The sequence below is a fragment of the Rhinoderma darwinii genome, chromosome 1, assembly GCF_050947455.1.
Source record: "Rhinoderma darwinii isolate aRhiDar2 chromosome 1, aRhiDar2.hap1, whole genome shotgun sequence".
In the NCBI taxonomy this organism is placed as follows: Eukaryota; Metazoa; Chordata; class Amphibia; order Anura; family Rhinodermatidae; genus Rhinoderma; species Rhinoderma darwinii.
The window spans coordinates 602588902-602616828 of NC_134687.1; the positions used below are offsets into that span (position 1 = coordinate 602588902).

The 27927-nt window shown below is 44.5% G+C and overlaps 1 protein-coding gene across 1 annotated transcript; it reads left to right on the forward strand.

Moving 5' to 3' along the window:
• Positions 1–8099: 8099 nt before the first annotated feature.
• ATP5F1A (ATP synthase F1 subunit alpha) lies at positions 8100–26320 on the forward strand. The gene is made up of 12 exons (XM_075840695.1): positions 8100–8286; positions 9330–9408; positions 9753–9922; positions 10466–10639; positions 11530–11696; positions 13277–13425; positions 13602–13753; positions 15567–15791; positions 15873–15980; positions 16068–16212; positions 25037–25187; positions 26115–26320. The coding sequence occupies exons 1-12, from the start codon at positions 8227–8229 to the stop codon at positions 26191–26193; spliced, it is 1659 nt and encodes a 552-aa protein (XP_075696810.1). The 5' UTR covers positions 8100–8226; the 3' UTR covers positions 26194–26320.
• Positions 26321–27927: the final 1607 nt, after the last annotated feature.

The following is a 27927-nucleotide window of genomic DNA, read 5'->3' on the forward strand; positions in this document are numbered from 1 at the left end:
TGATCACACGCACACACACATATATGCATCACACTATTTACATTATATATTCACATGATATACACATACTCTTACTTTTTTTGTAGATGGGCAAATCTAGAAGCTGGAGAAAAACAGTAGTTGGGGCACCTAGCAGGAGAGAGGCTTCTGTACTGTCCTGCTCCCTTCCCTGCAGTGTGTTTACAGACACCCCTCCCTTGCCGTCCTGACTTCTGGCTGCTCTGATTCATTGCAGTTTGAAGGCTGTACAGGAGATGGTGTAGGGGCAACATGAGCTGATTCTGAATAACAGTCCCCACTGTTGAAGGCAGGCAGTCTAGGACCTTTGATCATGTGATGTTCTTTCCAAGGGTCCTGCACTCTCAGTAACAAGCAGACTGTGGACCGGGGGCTCCTGCATACATCTGTGTGCACAGTGCAGTGCTTAAAGAGGCTATGTCACCACATTATAAGTGGCCTATGTTGTACATGATGTGATCGGCGCTGTAATGTAGATTACAGCAGTGTTTTTTATTTAGAAAAACTATCATTTTTGACGGAGTTATGACCTATATTAGCTTTATGCTAATGAGTTTCTCAATGGACAACTGGGCGTGTTTTACTATATGACCAAGTGGGCGTTGTGGAGAGAAGTGTATGATGCTGACCAATCAGTGACCAATCAGCGTCATACACTTCTCTCCATTCATTTACACTGCAGATGGGCACTGAATAGTACTGCGGACGGAATAAAACTGTGCCCAAATAATAGCGTTATACAGTGACTAAATAATATCTTCATATAGGAACCAAATAATGACACAATACAATGCCGCCCTGAAGTGCCCATAAACTGTGCCGTCCAGAATTATGTGCGCAAAAACATTTTATATTTTGCCCAGATAACAGTGACCAATAATATTGGTGACATACAAGAATGAACATGATGTGGATTATAAAACCTACGATGCAGTCATTATTCTATGCAGATCTTTTTCTGGAGCACGTGAATGAGGAATTAAAAACCCCATTTACATGCACTGCCGATAGCAAAATCTGTCCAGACTTGAGTGTTGAATCTTCTACTAAATCTGCAGAATCCACACTATGTGGACCTGGCCTTATATTATGTTATAATACACATGGTATTGTAAAGTAAAAAATACGGGGCTATAATCCACCTGGTGGTCATAATTGGTCCTGCAACTTTTTTTTCTAACAGCTTCTCCCTTGATAAATGCCAAAAAATAGATCATATTCACAGATCCTGTACAATCAGAAGTAGTGACGCCATTGTGATCAATGCCGGAGGCCTCTTGGAGCCACATGGGATATCTGCCTGCCGTTCTGTATTAGGGGCCAAAGGCACTCTGTAAGCCACCATATGGTTCCATCGTGAAGCATTGTTTTCCCAACTATACCTCAATAATACAGTTTGTAGTATAACAGTATAGGCCCATAGATTTCTATAACCCATAAATCGGCTGTGTGCATGAGCCTTAAGGGTATGTTCACACGGCTTAGCAAAATACGTCTGAAAATACGAGCTGTTTTTAGGCGAAAACAGCTCTGATTTTCAGACGTTTTTGTAGCAACTCGCTTTTTTCGTGGCGTATTTTACGGACGTTATTGGAGCTGTTTTTCAATGGAGTAAATGCAAAACGGCTCCAAAAACATCCCAAGAAGTGACATGCACTTCTTTTTCGCGGGCGTCTTATTACGCGCTGTATTTTGACAGCGACGTGTAAAATTACACCTCATGGGAACAGAACACCGTAAAACCCATTGCGGGCAATGGGCAGATGTTTGTACGCGTATTAGGGGCGTTTTTTCAGGCGTAATACGAGGCATAAAACGCCCGAATTACGTCTGAAAACAGTGCGTGTGAACATACCTTAAAGAGGCTCTGTCACCAGATTCTCAAACCCCTATCTCCTATTGCATGTGATCGGCGCTGCAATGTAGATAACAGTAACGTTTTTGTTTTTTTCAAAACGTTCATTTTTGGCCAAGTTATGAGATATTTTATATTTATGCAAATGAGCTTTGAAATGGACAAATGGGCGTTTTTTTTCGTTATGTCCAACTGGGCGTGTATTGTGTTTTTAACTGGGCCGTGTTTATGTGTATGACGCTGACCAATCAGTGACCAGTCAGCATCATACACTCCTCAACATCTGCACGCTCCTCTCCTGAAATATTCTGTGCTGCTGTGAACTCTGCTCTTACCATTACGTAGCTCTCAGTCTGTTACCTCTCCTCTACTCCTGTCCTCAATAACACCTTCACATGATTGGCAAGTCACCACCCCAGTCACTTATTCCCAAGCACTGTAAACTTTCAGATTGGTTGCGCTGTGAATATTCGGAGAACGTGATTGGTTTATGTGCAGGGTAATGAACATACAGACAAGCAGTAGAAGACTGAATTCAATGAAATGCTCAGCCCTTAGTCAGTCTTCTACTGCTTGTCTGTATGTTCATTACCCTGCACATAAACCAATCACATTCTCCGAATATTCACAGCGTAACCAATCTGAAAGTTTACAGTGCTTGGGAATAAGTGACTGGGGCAGAAGAGGATGGATGGAGGATCCTGACCTGTCCACAGAGTTTAAGGCAGCACAGAGTATTTCAGGAGATGAGCGTGCGGATCTTGTGCGGGGTGGTGACTTGCCAATCATGTGAAGGTGTTATTGAGGACAGGAGTGGAGGAGAGGTAACAGACTGAGAGCTACGTAATGGTAAGAGCAGAGTTCACAGCAGCACAGAATATTTCAGGAGAGGAGCGTGGCCGCTGCTAGCGGCGACACCGGGCATGAAGGCGCCATGGCCGGCGGCGCCGCTAGCAGCAGCTGCGTATGCTACAGCGGTAGTGACGCCAGTATAGCAGAGCAGGGAGGTATAGTAGCGCCACTGTAGCTCTCTGAAAGAGCGGAATCCCCATATGGCCGGGGATTCCACTCCTGGACGGAGCGCTTGATGTCTCTGTCCATATATTGACAGTGACATCAGGAGAAACTCCTGAAGCGGAATCCCCGTACACAGCGTTGCCGACTCTGTGACCAGGGATTCCACTCCAAGATAAGCCAGTGACGTCACTGTCCATAAATGGACACAGACGACAGAGGCTTCTTCTCGAGTGTAATCCCTGGTCACAGCGTCAGCAATGGTGTGTACGGAGATTCCGCTTCAGAAGTTGCCCCTGATGTCACTGTCCATATATGGCCAAAGGGGGACTTCGCTCCTTCAGGGAACTACGCTATCTACAGGAAGAGTGGTGGTGCTACCTACAAGGGGGCTGTGTGGCACTACCTACAAGGGGGCTGTAGGCTGTGAGGCGCTAACCTACAAGGGGGCTGTGTGGTGCTACCTACAAGGGGGCTGTGTGGCGCTGCCTACAAGGGGGCTGTGCGGCGCTACCTACAAGGGGGCTGTGTGGCGCTGCCTACAAGGGGGCTGTGCGGCGCTACCTACAAGAGGGCTGCAAAGGATCTGCCAGAAACAGCTTCTGTGTCGACGCCCGTGGTTAATCAGTCTGCATCTGTTCCTAGGTCTGATAGAGTGACTCGATCTGCTACCACTCAGGCTGGTAGGCTGAGGAGTGGGAGAACCTATCACAGCCTGGCCAGACGGTTCTAGCTCCCGCCCTCGGTCTATTTATACCTTCATTTGCTGCTTGTCCTTTGCCTGTGATTCTCTCTTGTTTCCTGGCTCTGCTGTTCCTGCTATTACTATTGACCTCTGCTTCATATTGACCCTGGCTTTACTGACTACTCTCCTGCTCTGCGTTTGGTACCTTGTACACTCCTGGTTTTTCTCGGCTCGTTCACTACTCTTGTTGCTCACGGTGTTGCCGTGGGCATCTGCCCCATTTCCCTTTGCTTCTGTGTACCCTTGTCTGTTTGTCTGTCATGCACATATTGAGCATAGGGACCGTCGTCCAGTTGTACGCCGTCGCCTAGGACGGGCCGTGCAAGTAGGCAGGGACTGAGTGGCGGGTAGATTAGGGCTCACCTGTCTGTCTCCCTACCCCGACATTACAAGGGCTGTGGCTGTGTGGCGCTGCCTACAAAGGGGTCTGTGTGGCGCTACCTACAAGGGGGCTGTGTGGCGATACCTACAAGGGGGCTGTGTGGTGCTACCTACAAGGGGGCTGTGTGGCGCTACCTACAAGGGAGTTGTGTGGCGCTATCTAAAGGGGGTCTGTGTGACATTATCTACAGGGGGTAATGTGGCATTATATACAGAGGGCACTGCAGCATTATTTACAGGGCATGTGTGGCACTATATACTGGGGGGTGTGGCACTATATACAGGGGGGTGGCACTACCAACAAAGGGCACTGCAGTATTATCTACAGGGGTGTGTGGCACTATATACAGGGGGGTGGCATTATCAACAGAGGGCACTGCGGTATTATCTACAGGGGGTGTGGCACTATCTACAGAGGGAACCGTGGTATTATCTACAGGGGGGTGTGGCACTATATACAGAGGGCACTGCGGTATTATCTACAGGGGAGTGTGGCACTATATACAGGGGGTGGCATTATCAACAGAGGGCACTGCGGTATTATCTACAGGGGGTGTGGCACTATCTACAGAGGGAACCGTGGCATTATCTACAGGTGGGTGTGGCACTATATACAGAGGGCACTGTGGCATTATCTACAGAGGGCACTGTTTCATTATCTACACATGAAATTCATCTGTTTTTAAAAATTTGACAAAAACGGAAAACACAGAAAGAGTACAAAACAGATGCAAAATGGCCGTCAAAAACGGACCTAGATGTCTGTTTTTAACAGCCGACACCCGAACCCTGTTGTGTGCATCCCTGGGTGGTGTGGGGTGGGTAGGCGATGCAGGGTGGTATTGGGTAGCTGTAAAGGCTCTTCGAAGTTTTTATCTGAGGTCAGTGGACAGCAGCTGCCTTCTGGGCTCTCTCTCTCTCTCTTGGCCTTGGCACTGTGCTGAATATGACACTGCGTTATTGATTCCATCGTTAAAACGGAAACCTGCCGGAATCGTGACGAACGGAAACCATTAGCAATGTTTCCGTCACCATTGATATCAATGGTGACTGAAACGGAAGCTGTGGTTTCAGTTTGACTTTCTGTTGCGATGTTCACCCGACGGAAACCTCCAACGGAACCCCGGAACGGAAAGCCAACACTGATGTGAACAGGCCCTTACTAATGTGTCCGAACACACAGCTCGTCGTTCTTTAGCAGGGCTGGACTATGGACGACCAGTTTGAGTGAAATTGCTGCATAATGGAAAAAGGTGGGCAAGACTGCAGTGGTCAAAAGATCGCGAAAATGTTATCACTGAGCAGCGGAAGAACATTGTCTGGTCAGATGAATCCAGATTTCTGTGGGAGGTTCAGAACTTGGAACAAGCAGCATAAATCCATTAAAGGGTATCTAAACGTTTAAAAAACCTTTGATATTCCATAGCGACATGTCAGAAGTTTTGATCGCTGGGAATCCGAGCACTGAGACCCCCCACCGATCGCTAAAATTAAGTGGCAAGCTTCTATTGAGCCCGTACATTGCTCGCTTGGCTTTCTGAGGAAAACCGATGGACAACGAAGCGGCACAGCAATCTCACCCGTTGAAACGTTTTTTAAAAGTTCTGTTACCCTTTAATACTTCCTGTCAGGTGTCATCAGTTCAGGCTGGTGGAGGTGGAGTAAGGCGTCGTGCACACTTCCGACACCGTTTTCACGGCCGTTTTTGACAGATCCGTGTGTCCGTTTGAGCGGCCATGCGCACTCCCGTGTGCACTCCGTGTTTGCGTTTCCGAGCTGAAAGAGTTAATGGGCTGCACTGATCGGAGGTAACTCTTTCAGCAACCTGGACAGTACCATGCTCGGCAAATACAATTTTAATGTAATAAAAAAAATTTAAAAATAAAGTTCATACTTACTTTCCTCCTGTCCGGCCTCCAGCGATGACGTTTCATCCATGTCGCCGCTGCAGCCAATCACAGGCTGTAGTGGCGGTTACGCACGTCAGGATTACGTCAGAAGGCCGGCCTCCAGGGATGACACTTCATCCCACGTGACCGCCTCTGCAGCCAATCACATGCTGCAGCGGCCTCTGCAGCCAATCACAGGCTGCCGCGTCAGAAGGTTGGACTGGAGGAAGAAGAGGGACTCGTCACCAAGACAACGACCGGGTACGTATGAAATGATTTTTATTTTATTTTTAATCAGCAGCCTCTTTTCTCTATCAGTGATTGATAGAGACAAGTGGCTGCCGATTAGTGTAATATTTCTGTAATGTTTTTCTGCCCGCCCGGCCATTGCTAGGCAATAGCTCCATCACACACGGATGGCACACGGATGCCTTCCGTGTGCCTTCAGTTTTTTTGACGGCCCCATTGACTTGCATGGGCCTCACAGTCACGGAATCTCGGACCAAAGTAGGACATGCTCTACTTTGGATCGGAACGGAGCAACGGGACCGTCAAAAAAACCGAAGTGTGCGTGGCCCCATTGAAATGAATGGGTCAGGGTGCTAGCCATCAGAAAAATGGCTAGCACCCTGAAGAAAAACACTGAAGTGGGCATGGGGCCTAATGGTGTGAGGAATGTTTTCTTGGCACACCCTTGGTCCTCTGATACCTGCGGATGGACGTTTCAACAGTAGGACTTACCTAAGCATTGTGACCGACCAAGCTCATCCTTTCATAGCAGCAGTTTACCCTATGGCAGAAGGACACTTTAGTGGCAACTGCGAGAAGCTATCCTGTCTGCATGGGCCAATATTTCTGCAGAATAATTTCAACAACTAGTGGAATCTTTGCCACGATGAATTGCTGTGGTTATGAAGGCCAAAGGAGGTCCAACGCGCTATATCACTTATGTCAGGGGTAGGCAACCTTGGTGAGGTAGAGATCATATGCTGGAGTCTTCCCACAGAGGTATGCTTTGTGAAATACTCCCGACATACCTCTGATGGAAGGCTCAAACACAGTGTGAATAGAGCCCAGCTCTTTGTCTATGCAGTGGATTTCCAGCGTTGCAGAAAAAAAGAGCTGGATGTTTTAAAGCTAAAGGAAAGGAAACTAATCAGCACAAAATGTTGTAACTAAACTTTCAAAAAAGTTTTGACATGTGATAGTGACATGTCAGAAGTTTTGATTGGTGGGGGTCCGAGCACTGAGGCCCCCACTGATCAGTATTGTGCTGCTTCGTTTCTGATCGCCTTTCCTCGGAAAGCCGAGCGAGCGGTTTACGGACTCAAAGACTATAGAAACCGAACTCATCTTCGACGAAACCTTAGGCCCTGTTCACACAGAGTTTTTTTTGGCACGGAAACCGCTCTGCAAAACTCGTCAAAAACCACCCGAAAATACCGCCCATTGATTTAAATGGGAGCGGACGAGTTTTTTTACCGAGAGTGGAAAAACCGCGTCGCGGTAAAAAGAAGCGACCTGACCTATCTTGAGGCGGTTTCCGCCTCCAAAACCCTATTTCAATCAGTCAGAAATGGGGAAAAACGCCTCGACTAGTGTTTTGACGAGTTTTTGTCAAACCACTGTGCAAAAAATCTCTGGAGCAGTTTTTACAGGAGGAATTTTCCTCCTGCAAAAAACTGTGCAGAAAGCAGAAGCGTAAAAAATAGCAGAAGCGTAAAAAAATAGCAGGGGGTTTGACCGGGCCCAGAGGGGAAGGGGCCCTAGGTTAAACCACTGGCAGAAAGAGAGAATTTCTATGCAGGTATGGATAAATGTGTAGGCGTTTTTGTTTTTTTAAGTGAACAATCAATTTCAAAGCAGAAGCCAATTTTTATTGTTGATGGTTTTGTTCCTGTACGCGAGGCTTCTCATAGTTTGGACGTGGATTTATAGTCAGTCATGAAAAAAAATCCTTAGAGGATATTCGTGTCAGAACGTACACATCAGGCTGTGTCCTCATGCCCTTGTATGAATAAAGTTGGTTTAAAAAAAAATAAAAAATGCGGCAGCCTCCGCAGCGCCATCTAGAGCTGACATTTCATGACGTCACGAAAAATTACAGCTCAGGTTGTTCTTGCTTTGTCCCCTTGCCCTTGAATGAATAAAGCTAGTTCTAAAAAAAAATAAAAAAATAGAAATGGGCGGGACCTGCGGTGGGCGGGAGTGACCTTCCCTTCACAAACTCGCTGCCGGGCCGCCATCTTCTCAGTCTGCACGGACAGACGGACAGAGGATATCCCATTCAGTTGACACCTCGATCCTCGCCGGCCGCTGGAACCATGCTCTCAGTCCGTGTAGCCGCGACTCTCGCCCGCTCTCTGCCCCGGCAGGCCGGTCTGGTAGGTTTGGGTGCCGCTCCCATTAATTCCTCTACGTACTCCCACCTCTCAGCATGGCTAGCCTGGGCCTACTCCGCCTCTTCTCGTCACCCTGCGGCCTGGACGTTACAGGGCGCACCTGCAGAGGTCACCGGGGATAGCAGGAGGGAGTAGGGTCGGTGCTTTAGTCCAGTTCGTGGTTTGTACTGACCGTCTAGGCCTCAGGTGTCCTGTGAAGGTCAATTGCGCCTGGTGTCATTGCCATTCCTGACAGTCCCTTATTATAATGAACGGATGTTCTCTGCCCCACTGGCTGTCCGGGATCCTGTGCCCTTCCTGCTGCCATGTGTGTAACCTGGGGGCTGCAATAATCTGCAGGCGGGGTACAGGGCCCTGGCATGACGGTGCAGCACCCTTGCTCCTTTATCCACTTTTACTCTTCTTTTTGGTTATTGCTGTCCATTTTGTGTAAATCCTGGACAGTCAGTGATCGGCGTGGTTCTTCCATAGGAAACAATCTGTCTGGATTTGGTGCCACTGAACCCTTACATTGCCCACTTCTCTGGTTTTGTAATGCAGCAATGATCAGAAATCAAGACTTCATCTGATCAGAACTTCATTGGATGCAAACTATTTTATCACCGTGTCTGCATTTACTGTCTGTATGAGGTGCTGAATCTGTGCCCGATGTGGGGCAGAATTCTCTCCTTGTTCTCAGCTGGCTCCATAAACCTCAAAGTGATGCATTTTTCAGCCTTGTCTTAGTGTTTCTATAGAATCGATGCTATTTGTGTTCCCATGAGATCCAGCCAAACTAACTTGGCTAATAAAAGTTAAGTTGCAACCATAAGTAGTCTGAACCATTTATCACCTAGAATACGTCCTTCACGTTACTTGGATTCATGCCGTTCTGACGTATTCCTACGCTTGGTGTCTTGTCTTGTGCTTTGTTTCAGGCCTGTCCTGTTTTTTTTGTTCTCCTTCTCTGTAGATCTTATGTTGAGTGAATAATTGAGAATTTTGTTTTGTATCCTTTTTGTTTGTTTTATTTCTGTTCTGCTCAGGTCTCCAAAAAGGCACTCGGTGCTGCATTTGTTGCTGCCCGTGACATCCATGCATCTGGATCATGGCTACAAAAGACTGGTGAGTGTCACTTGATCTTGTGCTGCGTGGCTGGAGTCACGTCCTGATGCTGTGAAGTGTCAAGGACTTCCTAGGATTAGACTTTCTACTGACAGCATATGTCAAACCTCTACTTATCAATGGACCTTACCTGTGACAGCTCTTCTATGAATGGCTATTTTGTGGGTTGGTGACCTTGATTTTACTTTGGTGATCACAGTATGCAGGTGCTACATGCAGGTCGTACTGCCAGTGTCCTTTTCATATGCTGCTGCTGGACACCGGTTGGAGGTCTTTGTAATAAAATGTGCAAATACTTAAAGGGGTGGACTGTCTGATTTTATGTTTATCAATTCTGTCTGTAGGCACTGCAGAGGTATCCTCCATCCTTGAGGAGCGTATCCTTGGTGCAGACATCAGTGCTGACCTACAGGAAACCGGCCGCGTCCTCTCCATTGGTGATGGCATTGCCCGTGTTTATGGCCTCAGAAATGTTCAGGCTGAGGAAATGGTGGAGTTCTCCTCTGGTCTTAAGGTATGTTGATGTCTGCTGCCTTTGCATTTGCAGACCCTGCTGCCAGCTGTAAACTGCTGCTCCCTCCAACCCACATAGAGGAGAAATAACATGAAGGAGCCCTTTAATAAATCTCAGTGAAAGATGACATGTGTATACCGATTGTGCCAGTGCCAACTTTCCTGTAGGCAGAATAATCAGATGGGCTTTCTTTATAAAATGCTTACGGGCAGGAATTGCCAAGTCCTATAAATCTACTTGACTTTACTTTTGAATGAATAAATCCTAAGTTTAATGAGCATCATGGTGTAAACAGTCTGACCGAACATAAAATTCATACTGCCATCCTGGGCAAGTTCTCTGCCATGGCAAAGGGCACTACTCTTCATTGGTATGGAAGTGACAAGCTTGTGCTCTATTTGGTTCTTATGTTGTAGGTATTTCAGGGTGCGTTCTCCTCTACCCTGTTGGATTATTGGGAGCTTTGCTTTAATGGGTAGGGTAGTCTTTGTATATAAATGTGTAAGATAAAGTGGAGTGTATTTCACTGTTTTTGTATATTAGGGCATGTCCTTGAACTTGGAGCCTGACAACGTTGGTGTTGTCGTGTTTGGTAACGACAAACTCATCAAGGAAGGAGACATCGTGAAGAGAACTGGTGCCATTGTGGATGTACCCGTTGGTATGGAGCTGCTTGGTCGTGTTGTGGATGCCCTGGGAAACGCTATTGATGGCAAGGTGAGCATTTTTACTTGATCTACGTTTCTAGGAGGCTATTACCTTTTATAACTTCCTCTTTAACCAAATCTGCAGCCGTTAAGATTCTTAAAGTACGTGCTATAAATAAAGGCAAATGTCTGACCTGAAGGAAAAGGCGACTTGTCCCAACTCTGCAAAAATATTCATGTTACAATCTTGAGTAACTGCCTGGTTGTTCCGATGACACTTCTATACTGACCTCGACCATTTGTTTTATTTAAAAAAATAATAATAATTTAAGCCAGGAAGGTCTACCAGTTAGATGATCGATATCTGCTCTTTGGGAATCTCTCCGGCAGCTCCATAGAAAGTGAATAGAGAGGTGGCGGAGCAAGCGCAGTATCTCTCCAGTCGTCTGCTCTTGCTGTAACACTGTCCATATCTGATTGGACACTGTCGCAGCCGTAGTAACACGCCCCCTTGCCAGTACACGCCCCACTGACAGTTCAGGGGGTTATTTAAATATTGGGTGCCAAATATAACTGCACCGATACCTAAATAACGGGAAGGTAGAAAAAATAAAAAGGAAAGTGCCCAAGGGTTTGTGCAGCCCTCCCCATTACATGCTGCACATGTATGGGGAGGTGAGAGGTTCTCTTTAAATTCATAACTTGATGGCCATAGGCGGTGCATGAGCCTTGTAGATTTGTAACAGCTAGTCAGCCACTGGAGACCTCTGCTTTACAGGGTTCGGCTACCTGTGTCTGGAAGGGGTAATTGTTCTGACTTGTAAGTTGAGCATTTGGGAATAGTTTTCTTTTAGCAGCTTGTTTAGTTCTCTGTTCACTTTTGAGGAAGAATGATGTGTACACATGATGTAATGTATTTAAGAGGGGGCTTTTGCCTGATGGAACTCCTTTTGTTTAAAGGGCCCCCTTGGATCAAAGATCCGCAGAAGAGTTGGACTTAAGGCCCCAGGTATCATTCCTCGTATCTCTGTGCGGGAGCCAATGCAGACTGGAATCAAGGCTGTGGACAGTCTGGTGCCTATTGGTCGTGGACAGCGTGAGCTGATCATTGGTGATAGACAGACTGGGTAAGTAAGGACACTTCTCATAGGAGCCTACTGAACATGATGTGTAAAACCTTGCACTGTGGTCTGCCTTCCTCCGAACTAGGGTTGTCACGATACCAGAATTTGGACTTTGACACCGATACTCTGTGTAGAATTGTGATTCTTGATATCAAAACAATACTTTCCCATCACTAAACCCCCCCCCCCCCTCCACATAAGGCCTTCCATTTTCTGATGAGGTATATGGTGTTATCCATTATGAATTTCAATTTGCCTCACAATAATAGTAATAAACCTCATGTACTTCAGTCATAGTGGACAACATTGGGTTAATGTGAGGTATATGATGGGGTTAATTACTATTATGAGTCTCATGGTGTGCCTCACTTTATCTATGACAGTACATTATCCTGTGTACCAACAGGAAATCTGGTCAGATGGCCCTGGGGTCTCTCGATGGACCCTGGGCTGTCCATCCATATATGGTATGTCTCTTGATCGCATCACAGGGATTCCCATGGTCCGCTTTGACCACCGCATTCAAAGGAATAAACAGCAGAGATGATAAGTTTCTTTGATCTCTGCCGTCCGAGCAGGGCTACGTCCATGTATTACAGCCATTGCCCTGCTTCTGATCACGCACACTTGCTATGCCCACTCATTCAACATGACATGATGCGGCCATCGCTGCAATAATGAGCTGCAGACACTGAAGATAGACTATGGCACATGCACTTAAAAAAAGCACCCCCTCCCCCCATGTCCTGTCTTTAGGGCAATCGTTCATTAGTACGGTGTCGGGTGCATCACGTAATGTTAGTCACTAAATTCATGTATTACAATACTAAACTGTAGGGCTGCACTGCTTGGTACTGAAATACATGAATTCACGGTATTGAACAGTTTGAGGGTGCACAGCATCAAAGTAGTATCAATATATTGATGTATTGTGCAACCCTACTCAGTACTAGAAGTTCTGACCACTGTCCTGAATTTTCCTAATCACTGGTGCGGTTTTCTGCCTAAAGCAACCCTCCAATCCCAGGACGTTTCAATTATGATGGAGTAATAACTGGCACCCTGCCAGTTGTGGATCTGCCGTTGTTAGTTACCCCTCTATGCTGTCCCAAAAAATTGCTGTAGTGCTTCATAGACTTAAGAGTTTCAGAAGCACCGCAGGTAATATTACTCCATACACCAAATCACTTTTATAATTTTGTCCTGAAACCGGAGGGTCTCTAAGGTGTAGAGCCGCAAGTCTGAACACCCCCTGTACGACCTCATTTGTGTAGAGCTAGAAGTGCAGGTACTGCAATGAGCCCGCTGCTTCCATATTTATAATGGTAGGGTTTTGGCAGCAGTTTGTTCCCCCTCGTGAGCGTGCTTCGTCCCAATTACCTCAAACCTGCATCATTTGTGTGATGTATTTAGCAATAAGAATTTTAGGTTTTAACTGTCAAACATAATTGCAGTTTAGTTTGAAGCTCGATTTATGGCGTTCAGCTGGAGTTTTATGAAAATAAATATCGAATATAGTCCTGTATTAGCAGAACTCACATATTTGGTTTGTATTGGTAAAAGACCAACGCTTCACTTCACAGAAAAACATCTATTGCCATCGATACAATTATCAACCAGAAGAGGTTCAACGATGGAACTGATGAAAAGAAGAAGCTGTACTGTATCTATGTTGCCATTGGTCAGAAGAGATCCACTGTGGCTCAGCTGGTTAAGAGACTTACTGATGCAGGTATGATCTATAGCAAAATAAAACTGTAGTATGAGTTGGGCTAAGATCACGAGCGGCTCGTCGTGGTGGTTTTTAGCACCGCTTTTATTTGTGCTGTCTTTTTAGGGGCATTTGTTTTATTTTGCTCTTCAGCAGTCAAGGCATAAAATATATTTACATGAATCTCCTCTCCATAGATGCCATGAAGTACACAATTGTGGTGTCTGCTACTGCCTCTGATGCTGCCCCCCTGCAGTACCTGGCACCATACTCTGGTTGCTCCATGGGAGAATTTTTCAGAGACAATGGAAAACATGCTTTGATCATCTATGATGACTTGTCCAAACAGGTAAAAATCTCTGTGAAGGTGTTCCCACATACATGGCAATCTTGAGGGCTGGTTATGCCTTTTGCTGTGCTCCGCTATAACTGGAATAAACTAGGGCTCCACAGTGACTCCACCTAGGTCACAGTAAAACTGCAGCGGGTGCTTTGCCGTGATTGCAGGAATTCAAACCTTGTTTTTGTGTTACACGTTACTTTTATCTCCATAGGGAAAAGAGAACCTGAGGTTGCGTTGGGACTGGGCGACTAATCCAATTTGATTCGCCATTTTAAGTTTGCACGAATCTGGGTTTGCCCTGAATCCTGAAATCGTTACAGGCCCAGCCCTCGTAGCAGGAGAGAAAAAACAAAAGGCTTTATTAAAAAGCAGAGACACCGCATCCACTTAATGAATGCCGACCATGAACAGGAGTGAGGACTGGGGATTGCTAACTGTAACTGAGTCCAGAGATTGTTTTATACGGCGTCCCGTTCTCCCGGGCAGCTTCGTAACCCATTCAGTTCCTGCTGCGCTTCACGGATTAAGAAGCTAAGGTTTCTGTTTGCCTTTCCGCTGAGGGGTTAGCCCGACAAACCTCAGACGGAACCCCTCAGCGGAAAGCGACGGTGATGTGAACACAGATTTACTACACCAGAAGCCACCCACAACACTTTTGTAGAAAGGAGAGTGACCTCTGCAGCCCAACAAATTAATTAGAATTTACGCCAGGCTAATTGTAACCTAAGGGCCTGTTACGTCGGCCAATTTTGGCCAGTGCAACGTGCGCCGATCAACAAGACAGCTTATTGGGGCTTGTTTGCTCCTGTCACGAGGAGCTATGTATGGGGACGAGCACTCCTTACTCCGATCGCTCGTCCCCATACTTTATCATGTCGGCAGATGTGCTGCCAACAATATTTTACTTGGAACTATACGATTGGCTTAACGATCATTTGCTCGTTTATCTGCTGATCACTGCCCTGTTTACACATGGCAATTATCAACAACGAGCGTTTTATGAATGCTTTTCTGCCTGATTGCCCAGCGTAAAAGGGCCTTAAAGAGAACCTTTCACCTGCCCATACATGTGCAGCATATAATAGTCAGTCAAACACTCTCACTTTCCATTTTTTCCTGTCTTCCTCCGTTATTTAGATATCGGTGCCATTCTATTTGGTGCCTGATATGTAAATAAGCCCCTGAACAGTCAATGTGGTGTTTCTATCTAACTAAATAGCAAGGGGGCGTGATCTCTTGGCTCTGACTGTCCAATCAGCTACGGACAGTGTCTGGTTTGCTTGCGCTGTGTTCCCTCCTGTGACCACAGACTGGTGGTTCTGCAGAGAGCGCTTCAGTCTGTTCTCGCCGGAGGGAACACCGCACAAGCCGCCCTGACACTGTCCGTAGCTGATTGGATGTCTGGATCTTTCCAGGCATACACGCTAACCGTAGGAAAAAAATGTATGTTAATGGGACCTTTATGTGTATTCTGCCTCAGGTCTCGCTGTTCTCCTGCTGCTCATAATGCACCACACTATATATACTGTACATGGTTTACTAGCAATGTACCATAATACCCTTTCTTATAGTATTTCTTCAGTTTAACAAAAATCTGAAAATTGGAATCGAATTAGTCCATAGTGTCGGAAAAAAAAATCTAGGTTCTATTTTTATTTTTTTGGGCAAATCGTCCAGCCCTAGGTTGCAGTAACTCCATTTTACTGCTACTCGTGTGTGGAGCCCCAGCCGTAACTAAATTCTTGCTGCAGTGTTTCTGTAATGAGTCTAAACTCTAGCTATCAGGTAACCGTTAGTTTTTCTTGCCTTGTGTCCCCAGGCCGTGGCCTACCGTCAGATGTCTTTGCTGCTGCGTCGTCCTCCTGGTCGTGAGGCCTACCCTGGTGATGTGTTCTACCTCCACTCCCGTCTGCTGGAGAGGGCTGCTAAAATGAACGACCATTTTGGTGGCGGATCCCTCACTGCTCTCCCTGTCATTGAGACCCAAGCTGGTGATGTGTCTGCTTATATTCCAACAAATGTCATTTCCATTACTGACGGCCAGGTGAGCATTGGTTTAAGCTTATACACTGGTAGATGAGAAGGCAAAACGTGCATGTTAATTCCCCTTTTTTTGCTCCCTTAGATCTTCTTGGAGACAGAATTGTTCTACAAAGGTATCAGACCTGCCATCAATGTCGGTCTTTCAGTGTCCCGAGTTGGTTCTGCTGCCCAGACCAAAGCCATGAAGCAGGTGCGTAGTTCTCTGAACGAGTGTCTTAAGTCTTCTATTATTGATCCAGAAGACGCCTGGTCTAAGTGTTGATCTCCCCATTCCTAGGTGGCTGGTACCATGAAGCTGGAGTTGGCTCAGTACCGTGAAGTAGCTGCTTTTGCCCAGTTTGGTTCTGATCTGGATGCTGCTACCCAACAACTGTTGAACCGTGGTGTCCGTCTGACTGAGCTGCTCAAGCAGGGACAGTATGGTAAGCTTTAACTGTACGATACTGACTTCCAGCTATACTAGTGATGGAGGTTTAGCAAACTTAGACTTGCCCTTAGGTGGTTATGTTTGTATGGTTTTTTTGGAGGTTTTTTTTCAGGCCTATTTCTGAGCATGAACTAATTTTTAAATAGACTTTCAAAACTATCTACCAACTGCTTCCCATTGAATTCAATGGGAAATACACCTCGTGAACAGCAGCGTGTTTTTCTGCTGCTGAATTTAATATTTTTTTTAAAAAAAGATCGTAAGAAGTAACAGGTCGGCTTCTTTTGAGGCATTTTTTTTCCAATGGAAAATCTGTTCTAAAAATACCTAAGTAGTAAGTGAAGAGGAGATTAATTTTCAGCTTCAAAAAACACCTTCAAATCAGCGGCTGGTTTCCCTTGAAAACAGATCTGTCATTTTCAGCCACTAGTTTTGGACGTGTGAACATACCCTTACTGTTTGTTCTGAGCTGTGTTTGGGCTTTAGGAAAAAGGACCTTTAAAGAGGCTCTGTCACCAGATTTTGCAACCCCTATCTCGCATTGCAGCAGATCGGCGCTGAGCTGTAGAGAAGAGTAACGTTTTTTGTTTTTTTTTTAAAACGAGCATTTTTGGCTAAGTTATGACCATTTTTATATTTATGCAAATGCGGCTTTTTAAAGTACAACTGGGCGTGTATTGTGTATGTACATCAGGGCGTTTTTACTTTTACTAGCTGGGCGTTGTGAATGGAAGTGTATGATGCTGACGAATCAGCATCATCCACTTCTCCGTTACCACCCAGCTTCTGGCAGTGCACAGACACACAGCGTGTCCTCGTGAGATCACGCTGTGACGTCACTCACTTCCTGCCGGACGAGCGAGGACACATCGGCACCAGAGGCTACAGTTGATTCTGCAGCAGTGTTTGCAGGTAAGTAACTACATCGACTTACCTGCAAACGCCGATGCTGCTGCAGAATCAAATGTAGCCTCTGGTGCCGATGTGTCCTTGCTCGTCCGACACGATGCAGGACCTGGGGAAGTGACATCACAGTGTGATCTCTCAAACACGCTGTGTGTCTGTGCACTGCCAGAAGCTGGGTGGTAACGAAGAGAAGTGGATGATGCTGATTCGTCAGCATCATTCACTTCTATTCACAACGCCCAGCTAGTAAAAGAAGTAAAAACGCCCAGATGTAACGAACACAATACACGCCCAGTTGTACTTTTACTTTAAACACGCCCAGTTGTACTTTAGAAAGCCTCATTTGCATAAATATAAAAATGGACATAACTTGGCCAAAAATGCTCGTTTTAAAAAAAAAAAAGTTACTGTAATCTACATTGCAGCGCCGATCTGCTGCAATAGCAGATAGGGGTTGCAAAATCTGGTGACAGAGCCTCTTTAAGGTATGTTCACATGTACATAAACTAGCTGAAAATTTTGGGGCGGTTTTCAAGAGAACCTGATTTCAAGGCATTTTTTTTTTTTTGAAGCTTTTTTTGAAGCTTATTTTCAGTTGAAGCTTCTCTTGAGGCATTTTTTAGGGTCAATGAAAAATCCACTCCAAAAAACACCAAGAAGTAACATGTTACTACTTTTTGCGAGGTGTTTTGTTTTGTTTTTTTATTCAGCAGTGTAAAAATACCTCATGTGAACAGCAGTGTATTTCTTATTGAATTTAATGGGAAGCCGTTTGTAAGTTTTGCTAATGTGTTTGCTGGTTTATTTTAAAGCGTTTACGCTCAAATACACCTGAAACTACGTATGAACGTGCCCTTACAGTTAAGCCTGCATTCACACTGTTCAGGCAGTGTGCAGATGGAGCTGCTACTCCTAAGACTAGCTCTAAATTTTGATCCTGTTTTAAAACCAAGAACCTTTGCTTTAACCCCTTAATGACCGGGCCTGAAAAGACAATGACCAAGCCAGATTTGTTAAATCTGGTATGTCTGACTTTATCAGAGAATAACTCTGTGAAAGTTTTGAATATCCAAGTAATTCTGACATTGTTTTTTCGTCACCTGTTGTACTTTATTTTAGTGGTAAAAGTAGACTGATACGATTTGCGGAAATTAATAAAAAAATAGAAAAATGGAAAATTTTGTAAATTATAATTTTTCCCTATTAACTGCAATATGTCACATATGTACACACATACTGTACAATTTTTTTTATTAAATATATATTTCCATCGCTTTACTCTATTTTGGTAGCAGTTTTGAAGAAAATTTTTTTTTTGCGCAATTTAGAAGACTTACAAGTTTAGTAATAATTTTATACATTTTGAAGTACATTTTGTTTTCCTGCACCAAGCCAGGTTTTCAGAGGCTCATAGGTGTCAGAATGGTGGAAACCCCCACAAGTGACACCATTTTGAAAACTACACCCCTTAAGGTATTAAGGGGTGTTGTAAGTATTTTGACCCCAGTTTTTTGCTAAATTTAATGCATAGCAGGTGAAATAAAAAAACACAACACTTTTTATATAAAAGTATCACTTTGAAGACCGATTTCTTTGTAAAGTGACCATGAGAATGAAGAAACACACCCCAAAATCTATCACCCTGTTTCTCCTGTTTTAAAAAATGCCCCCATTGTGGCCCTAATGCGTTGCCTGGACACACGGCAGGACCCAAAAGGAAGGGAGCACCCGGAGGCTTTCAGGACACACATTTTGCTTGAAAATGTTTCAGGTCCCATTATACATAGAGGCACTGAGCTGCCAAAAAGATAGAAACTCCCCATAAATGACCCCATTTTGAAAACTAAGGTATTCATCTAGATGTGTACTACAAGTATTTTGACCCCACAGTTTTCGCAGGAAGTAATGCAAAGCAGGTGGAAAGAAAATTTTATTTCACTTTTTTTCACAAATGTGTCATTTTAAGGTCAGATTTCTTGTACAGAGGACATGAGAATAAGGAAATGCACCAGAAAATGTATCACCCTGTTTCTCCTGTGTTCAAAAATATCCCCATTGTGGCCCTAATGCGTTTCCTGGACACACGGCAGGACCCAAAAAGAAGGGAGCACCCGGAGGCTTTCAGGACACACATTTTGCTTGAAAATGGGAGGATTCTACTTTTCTAGATTGAGAAATAGATGTCCCTAACAGTTTCTACACCCTATGACTATGTCGTGCTAAGAAAGCAGCTGTCCTGAAATCATGTCAGTCCATAGACATTATGTATATCAACCCGCTCTGATATATAGTAAGTTAGAGTGGGAAAATGTATTAAACTGTTGGCGGAAAAAGGCAATATATCCAAAAAAAAAGGAGGAAGAATGTATCCAGCTATGTGGAAAACTAGAGCATGTTCACAGGATGAAAGAAAATTTGTAGGGCTGTAATGACTTTATTATTCAAAGTGACTGGTCATACGACGTCTCCTTAGCTCCATCAATCCCTATATAAGGGACGAATGTGCCAAGTGACGGGGTACACCATAACAAGCCCCTGCCCGGCAAGGTAGGAACCGCCATGTGCACAAAACAACCAATCACCTGTAGAATATATAAAGGGGCAGTGTCCCACACCGTATGTATAGATACAGTAAAGGACCACTACTCCCCAAATTAATGTCGCTATTTCTAGAAGTATTGTCGGGTGTAAGAGGTCCACCAAAAACCCGAACAAAACTGTAATAAAGCCCATAGTGTATTGTTAAGGAACAGCTCGCTTATTAGAAATCCTCAGAATAAAAAGAAAAAATGATGCCGTATCCCCAGTGAGAAACAGCTATTTATGGCAGGACATAGTCATAACGGAAAAGGAAATAAAAAGCTTTCAGGGCACAATTTTATCTTGAATGAATTTCAGGGCCTTATTCCACTTTATATAACTGGGTTATATCCCAAAATGACTCAGTCTAGAAAAGTATATTTCCCTCCCTCCCAAAAAAAGTGATTAAAAAAAAGAAATCTCTAAAAGAACCCTAAATTTTGGCATCTCCTAAATATAAAGCGAAGCTGCTTCCCTAAAAAAAAAAAAGGTGTACAGAAAAATAAAATCCGAAATAAATCCTGCATTTTAACTTTTAAAGCTCACAAAAGAAAATTAGTAATGTGCGACGGTATGATAGATTTCAAAACAGGGACTTATGCATAGACCGGGGTTGGAAGGACAAGCGGAACAATAATATCGTGACTCACTTCGCTGTCCTCGTTTGCTGCAGACCCGACTGTTTTTTTTGGGTATTTTTGGTTAGGTGTTGAAGGGATGGGGTGTAAAAAATGTTTTTCAACAAGTCGGCGTACATCCTCTGACTCATGGACTACTCTGGTCTGCAGATTGAAATAGGAGATCTTCAATCACTTTCTCCTGAAATTCAAAGAATGTCGCCCTGCCCGCTGATTTTTTGTACAGGACAAATGCGTTCTGCATCGCAACCTGAATTTGTTATAGCCGATGACACACACAGGCTTTTGTCTATCTGCAGCGGCCCCACGTTCACTAAGGGCATGTACACACACACACTAATTACGTCCGTAATTGACAGACATATTTCGGCCGCAAGTCCCGGACCGAACACAGTGCAGGGAGCCGGGCTCTTAGCATCATAGTTATGTACGGCGCTAGGAGTCCCTGCCTCACTGCAGGACAACTGTCCCGTGCTGAAAACATGATTACAGTACGGGAAGGTTGTCCTGCAGCGAGGCAGGGACTGCTAGCATCGTACATAAGTATGATGTTAGGAGCCCGGCTCCCTGCACTGTGTTCGGTCCGGTACTTGCGGCCGAAATACGTCCGTCAATTACGGACGTAATTAGTGTGTGTGCACATACCCTAATAGTTGCTGTTGCACCTGTATGGATAGTGCTGATCATGTAGACGTCATTGCAGTTACGAAATTTTAAAGCCAGCATCTTCTCAATTTGAAAAGTGCATGACTCCCCCTATCGTAGTTTTTTATCCACAAGTTGACGTGGGAAACCTTTGCGATTCCTGCGTATTGTGCCACAGGCTCCGGTGTTGGCACAATGAAGGGTGCTAAACAATGGCACACTGGTATAAAAACTGTCCGTGTATACATGATACCCCTTGTGTAGGAAAGGGCCAATTAAATCCCACACAATCTTACCAGTGGTGCCAATATTTGGAGGGCACCCTGGTGGATTGAATTCACTGTCTTTACCCACGTAGATCTTAAATGCACATGTGTAGCCAGTAGTGCTTTCACATAACTTGTAGATCTTTACCCCGTATTTTGCACTTTTTGAGGGTATGAATTGGCGGAATGAGAGACGCCCTTTGAAATTCATTAGCGATTCCTCAACTGCTAAATTTTGTTCAGGGGTATATGCTCCTAAAAAGGAGGAATTAAGAAAATTTAGCAAAGGCCTTAATTTATACAGCCGGTCACGGCTTCTGTCGCTGGAAGGGGGTGCCTGTAGGTTGTCAGTAAAGTGGAGAAATCGCATAAGTATTTCGTACCTGCTGCGTGACATAATGCCAGAAAAAATGGGGGTGGCATGTATAGGGCTTGATGCCCAATATGACCTAATAGAGGTTTTTTTTATAATTCCCATGTTAAGGGTGAGGCCCAGAATTTTTTTTATTTCCGTTGCATTTGTGGGATTCCACAACCTGGCATAAGGTGATGAAGGCTTATTGGCAATATACTGCCTGGCATACAAATTTGTTTCCTGCACAAAATGTTCCAAAACTTGGTCCGTAATAAAAATATTAAAATTTAGTGGTGAAAGATTACTGACATTGGGACTTATGCCAGGAGTAGCAATAAAGTCATTTATGGTGGGAGAAAATAGACTTGTGGGTTCCCACACTAAATTGGTTTGGTGGGGTTGCGCAATTTCAGGGGCTGCACTTTGAACGGACGTTGTGGCAACTGCGCCGTCTCCCATATCACTGGGTCTCATATCTGTAGAATCCCTTGAAGCGACGCTGTCGCTTTCAAGAAAAAGCTCAACTTCAGATGCAGAATCCGTATCGGAGCATAGCATCTGATAGGCATCCTCAACGCTGTATCTTTTGGCAGCCATAATGATAATACAGTCTAAACCGCAAATAATAAACGTAACTAGCAGTTTCAATTTTTTTATCAACTAATCACACTAAAAGAATAAAATTATTATTTTTTTTTATTAATGTTTTTTTTTTCCAAACCTAAACCCTACGCCTAACACGAACTGTAAACCTAAGCCCAGAACAGAACCCTACGCCGTCTACCCTAAAAAGAAAGTCGTTTATAGTACGATTCTTAGTATATACAGTAAATATATTTATATATATGTGTGTATATACTATATACTGAAAAATGTTTTTTTTTTTTTAAACTATGTGAGGAACAAGTGATTTTGTGTGGGGACACTGACACACTTGTATCTGTTTCTCTCCACAGCTAAAACAGAGTGGAGAAACAGATACATGTTTTTACTTTTATTTTACAGTAGTGATCACTGATTGGATCTCATAGTGAACACAAAAGATCAGGAACCATTACTATTGGCTCCTGATCACTGCTCTAAGAACAGAGCTGCTAGCAACAGCTCGTTAGAGCAGGAGCTTTCATTTAGACACTCCCAGCAGCTCTGTACACAGTAACAGCGTGTGACCGCTGTGATTGGCTGTCACAGCGGTCACATGCTGTTACGACGAAATCGGCAGGTCCTGATGGCTGCACTAAGAACCGGATCTGTTACATACAGCCGGTTTTTAGTGCAGACTTGACCAGGCTGCCGTTAAACCCACTACTACAGCGACGCCAAAAGGCGTCGCTGTAGACTGAGTACCTGCACCGCCCGACGTCAAAAGACGGTGGGCGGTCGTTAAGGGGTTAAAACAAGACCAGGATCCCAGCACTAGTTGCGATCTAGCCTGTGCTAAAGCAGGTTCAAGTGGAAGCTGCATATACTGTACTTGCAGTTCTTACTTCGGCCTCTGAAGGGGAACATTTCTGAGATTACGCGGACTGGCTCACGGGCTGAGCGTGCTCTGAACTCAGTGGGTATCAGCTGTGTAATACAGCTGACCTCAATGCAACAGGCAGAATCTAAGATCATACAAGAGACAGACGCCTGCCTGTCGTTGCCCGCCCGCCTGCCTGTCGTTGCCCGCCCGCCTGCCTGTCGTTGCCCGCCCGCCTGCCTGTCGTTGCCCGCCCGCCTGCCTGTCGTTGCCCGCCCGCCTGCCTGTCGTTGCCCGCCCGCCTGCCTGTCGTTGCCCGCCCGCCTGCCTGTCGTTGCCCGCCCGCCTGCCTGTCGTTGCCCTTAGAGGGCAGCATAAATGGACTGACTGGTTCCATTTTTAAAGGGAATGTGTCGCTAGAAATTTATATATATTTTTTCAGTTAAATAGTTAGTATATAAGTGATTAAACATTGTTTTAATTTTTTCACAAGTCAGGAAATATTATAAATTAGATTCAAATTTATAACATTTCCATGTGCTGGTCACTAGAGGGAGCAATTCCCAAAATTGCAGCATCGGCATGTGGTAAAGCAACCTCATTGCTTTATGCTGCAAATTTGGTGTAGACACTCTAGTGAGCTCACAGAATCCCCCCTCCCTTATTCTGGCTAGTGCCAGGGGAAGGAGGTGATTGAATCTTGTAATCCTCCTACACTGTGCATACGCTCAGAAAATGCCGGCACACAGTGTAGGAGGATTAGATACAGTGGTAATCAGACAGTATAAGGGCGGATTTACACGAACGTGATTTATGTCCGTGCAACCCGCGTGATTTTCACGTGGGTCGCACGGACCTATACAAGTCTGAGGCAGTGCAGACTGTCTGTGGTTTTTGCGCAGTGTGCGTCCGCTGCGTAAAACATGACCGGTTCTATATTTCTGCGTTTTTCGCGCATCACGCACCCATTGAAGTCAATGGGTGCGTAGAAATCGCACGGAAGCACTTCCGTGGGACGCGTGTGATTCGCGCAACAGCAGTTAAAAGTATGTTTGCAAACAGAAAAGCACCACGTGCTTTTCTGTTTACAAACAGTCATAATGATGGCGGCTGCGCGAAAATCACACAGCCGCGCATACTATGTGATGCCACACGGAGCTGTAAAGTGCCTTTTGCGCGCGCAAAACTCACACGCTCGTGTAAATCCGCCCTTACACGAACATAACATTCCTGCCGCCGCTGCTCCTACTCGTCTTCGCTGCCTGAAACATATGTCCGGAAGCCGCGACCGGAAATAGTCCTCTTACTGTCCGGCCGCGGCTTCCGGCCCACATGAAAATGGCGCCGGATGTCGCTCTGCAGAAGACCTTCCTTTTGGTCTGTGTGGGAGCGGCGCACGCTCAGTTCCCACACAGATGACGTACTCTATAGTGAATGGAACGGCTCCCGTTCACCTTCTCTATGGGGATGTATGTGCCGTATTCCATTTTTTTTTCCATCTCTATGTGTCGATTAATGACACATAGAGATGAAAAAAAAAAATGGCAGCCCTATAGTGAGGTAAAAAGAAAAAAGTACAACACAAATAACATTTATTTTAATAATATACTAAAAGCAAATTTATATAGAATTCTTTTTTTTCCCGCAACACCTTCCCTTTAAGGCTAAAATTAGTTACATCACGAAGGAGTTAAAATGCACTTGGGACTCTTGCGTTTTGCCCTAACTATGTTGACTTGAGACATGAATTCAAAATCTACAATAAAGTGACATTCTCAGAAGGGTCTTTCAATTTTAACATAACTAACCTGGCAGTCTTTGGCTCAGTTGTTTTTTCAGCCAAACACTGGACAAAATGAAGAAAGATGCATCCGCCTGTATACCCTTCTTGGATCCACTTCTGGTTAAGGGAGCCAAAAACTGCATCAAAACTGATCCTGACCTTAAACATATTTTTATTCTTTCAGTTCCCATGGCCATTGAAGAACAGGTAACCGTTATCTATGCTGGTGTGAGGGGTCATCTGGACAAAATGGAACCAAGCAAAATTACAAAATTTGAGACTGCTTTCCTTGCTCATGTGAAGAGCCAACACCAGGACATCCTTGCTGGCATCAGGTATGTTAAAGGAGCCTGAAAGCGGTGTTCTGAGGTGCCCTCAGGCTTCATGTACCAGGTCATTATACCGCACCCATAGGAGCTTATGTTCCTGTCGCTGCATATTTACTTAGTCCCTTATAAATAGGACTTGCAATTGTCTGAGTTCCAAGTCGCCTGATACTCTTGAGGTTTAGAGAGACTGGCCGGAGAGACTAACTAGTCACGCAGAGTTGGTGTTCCAATGAGCCTCTGCAATTAATGTTAGACGTATTTTTATTTCAGACAAAGAATAGTCTTTACCTTCATACGTAAACCTTATGTGGCATGTATATGTTTAATACAGAATCGTCCAGTCTCATCTTAGTATGTATCTTTAGCCTTAACAACCCAATGAAATAGTCATTGTGTTTTTAGTGTCCGCCTTTGTAATCTAGTAGCAGAATACAAAGTTCATTGGGTCAAATACCCCTGGAATAGAATACCCACTTTTCTCTGCAAGCCATATACTTTTGTAGCTGTCTAACCTTTAAGAAGCTTAAGACAGCAATTTGTTTTCAAATAAAGGGGTATTCCGGTTACAGATTACCCCCATCTGTACTCATGCGCACTGTCACTCAATTCATTCTTTATAGGAGTGCCAGAGCTGGCTGAACGCTGTAATTGGCTAACTATGGTGCTCCCATAGAGAATGGAGCGGCAGTGCTCATGAGTGACCTTCAGCTCCATTCAAATGGGGTATGGGACCCCCGGTTTCATAATCAGTGGGGGTCCCTGCTGTCCAGCAAATTACCCCCTATCAGGATAGGGGGTAACTTGTAACCAGAATACCCCTTTAAGCAATAATAACAATATATCTGACATTCCCATACTGCAGTCTGATTTTAATATAGAAAATTGTTCCATATTCTGTTACTCTCCTCATTTTTTTTTTTTTTTATGTTTTAGGACTGACGGGAAGATCTCTGAGCAGGCAGACGCCAAGCTGAAAGAAATTGTACTGAACTTCCTGGCTACTTTTGAGTAAACTGTCACCAGTTTGTGGATACTGCTGTTTGCTTGTTCCTGGTTCCATTTTCACTAAACTTATTGAAGCACTTGTGCTTTTAATGTACAGAAATTTCTCAATTGGAGAATAAAATGTTCCATGAAAACCTTTCTGGAGATTGAATATTTTTTAATTTATTTTTCGTTCCAGATTGTCATTACATTTTTAAGATGCCTTAATTCTGTTCTATGAAAAGGGTTATCCGATCAGAACAGCCCCTTATGTCCTAAGGGGGCATGTACTCGAGACTCCACTCTGAGCCGAAGTGGCAGCTATCACTCATGCATGCTTAATCCATCCATGAATTACATAGATGGCAATTCATCTAAATGGTTATCTAGTAATACTAGCTGGCTGCAACCTCCCCTTGGAAATTCAGCTGTTTAGAGGGTAAAATGTCGTCAGATGAGACCCTTCAAGTAATTATGGCATATCCACAGGCTACAGTATGTGGATGTCCCCTGATCGCCAATGCCCAATAGCTACATTGGCTTCAGTGGAGAGGTGGCCACATGGCTCTCCATTGAAGTTAAAGGGAATGTGTCGCTAGAAAGTTTTATTATTTTTTTTAGGTAAAACTGTTCATATATAAATGATGAAACATTGTTTTAATTTTTTCACAAGTCAAGAAATATTATAAATTAGATTCTAATTTATAACATTTCCATGTGCTGGTCACTAGAGGGAGCAATTCCCAAAATTGCAGCATTGGCATGTGGTAAAGCAACCACATTGCTTTATGCTGCAAAATTGGAGAAGACACACTTGCTCTAGTGTCCTCATACAATCCCCCCTCCTTTATCCTGGCTACTTGCCAGGAGAAAGGAGGGTGTTGAATGTTCAAACCTCCTACACTGCCACCATTTTTTGAGCGAATTCACAGTTTAGGAGGATTAGATACAGTGGTAAATACACAGTATAACACAAAGGTGGGAGTGGCGCATGCGCCGTTCCCACACAGACGGTGTACGCTATAGTGAATGGAACGGCTCCCGTTCGCATTCTCTATGGGGACGTATGTGCCATATTCCATCTCTGTATGTGTTGTTAATCGACACATACAGAGATGGAAAAAAAAAAAATATGGCAGCCCCCATAGTGAAGTAAAAGAGAGAAAGTAAAACACAAATAAATAAAATTTATTTGAACATACTAAAAGCAAAAACATATAAAAAAAAATTCCGTGACACCTTCCCCTTAAAGGTGGTTAGATTTGAGCAGCGTCTCTAACTCAGGGGCCAAAGGGCTAGTATTTATAACATAATTATTCACGGGCCATATAAAATTATCAACTTAAAAATTAACCTGCTATATTTTGGTCAAACATTCAATTAACTCACCCCTAATGTGATGTCGAACTGCTTCTCTCTGAGGAGTGATGTTAGCTGGTATTGATGTTGCTACTACATCTGTCAGTCTGGAGTGCAGTCGACTCTCTGCAAAGGTAAGTTTTGAAAAGAAATGCTTGCAGCAGTAAGTTGTTCCAACTTTAAAGGAGTTTTCCCATCTGGGACATTTTATGACCTACCCACTGGATAGGTCAGGCTGGGTCCCACCTCTGGGACCTGCACCCATCTCTAGAACAGGGACCCCTAAACCCCACTTTACCTTTGCTTTCCAACAATGAAGAAGAAAACAGCGTAGCTTGGTTTCTGTAACTCCCATAGTAGTGAATGGCTGTTACGGAAGCAGCATAGTATGAGTTAGTCTCTG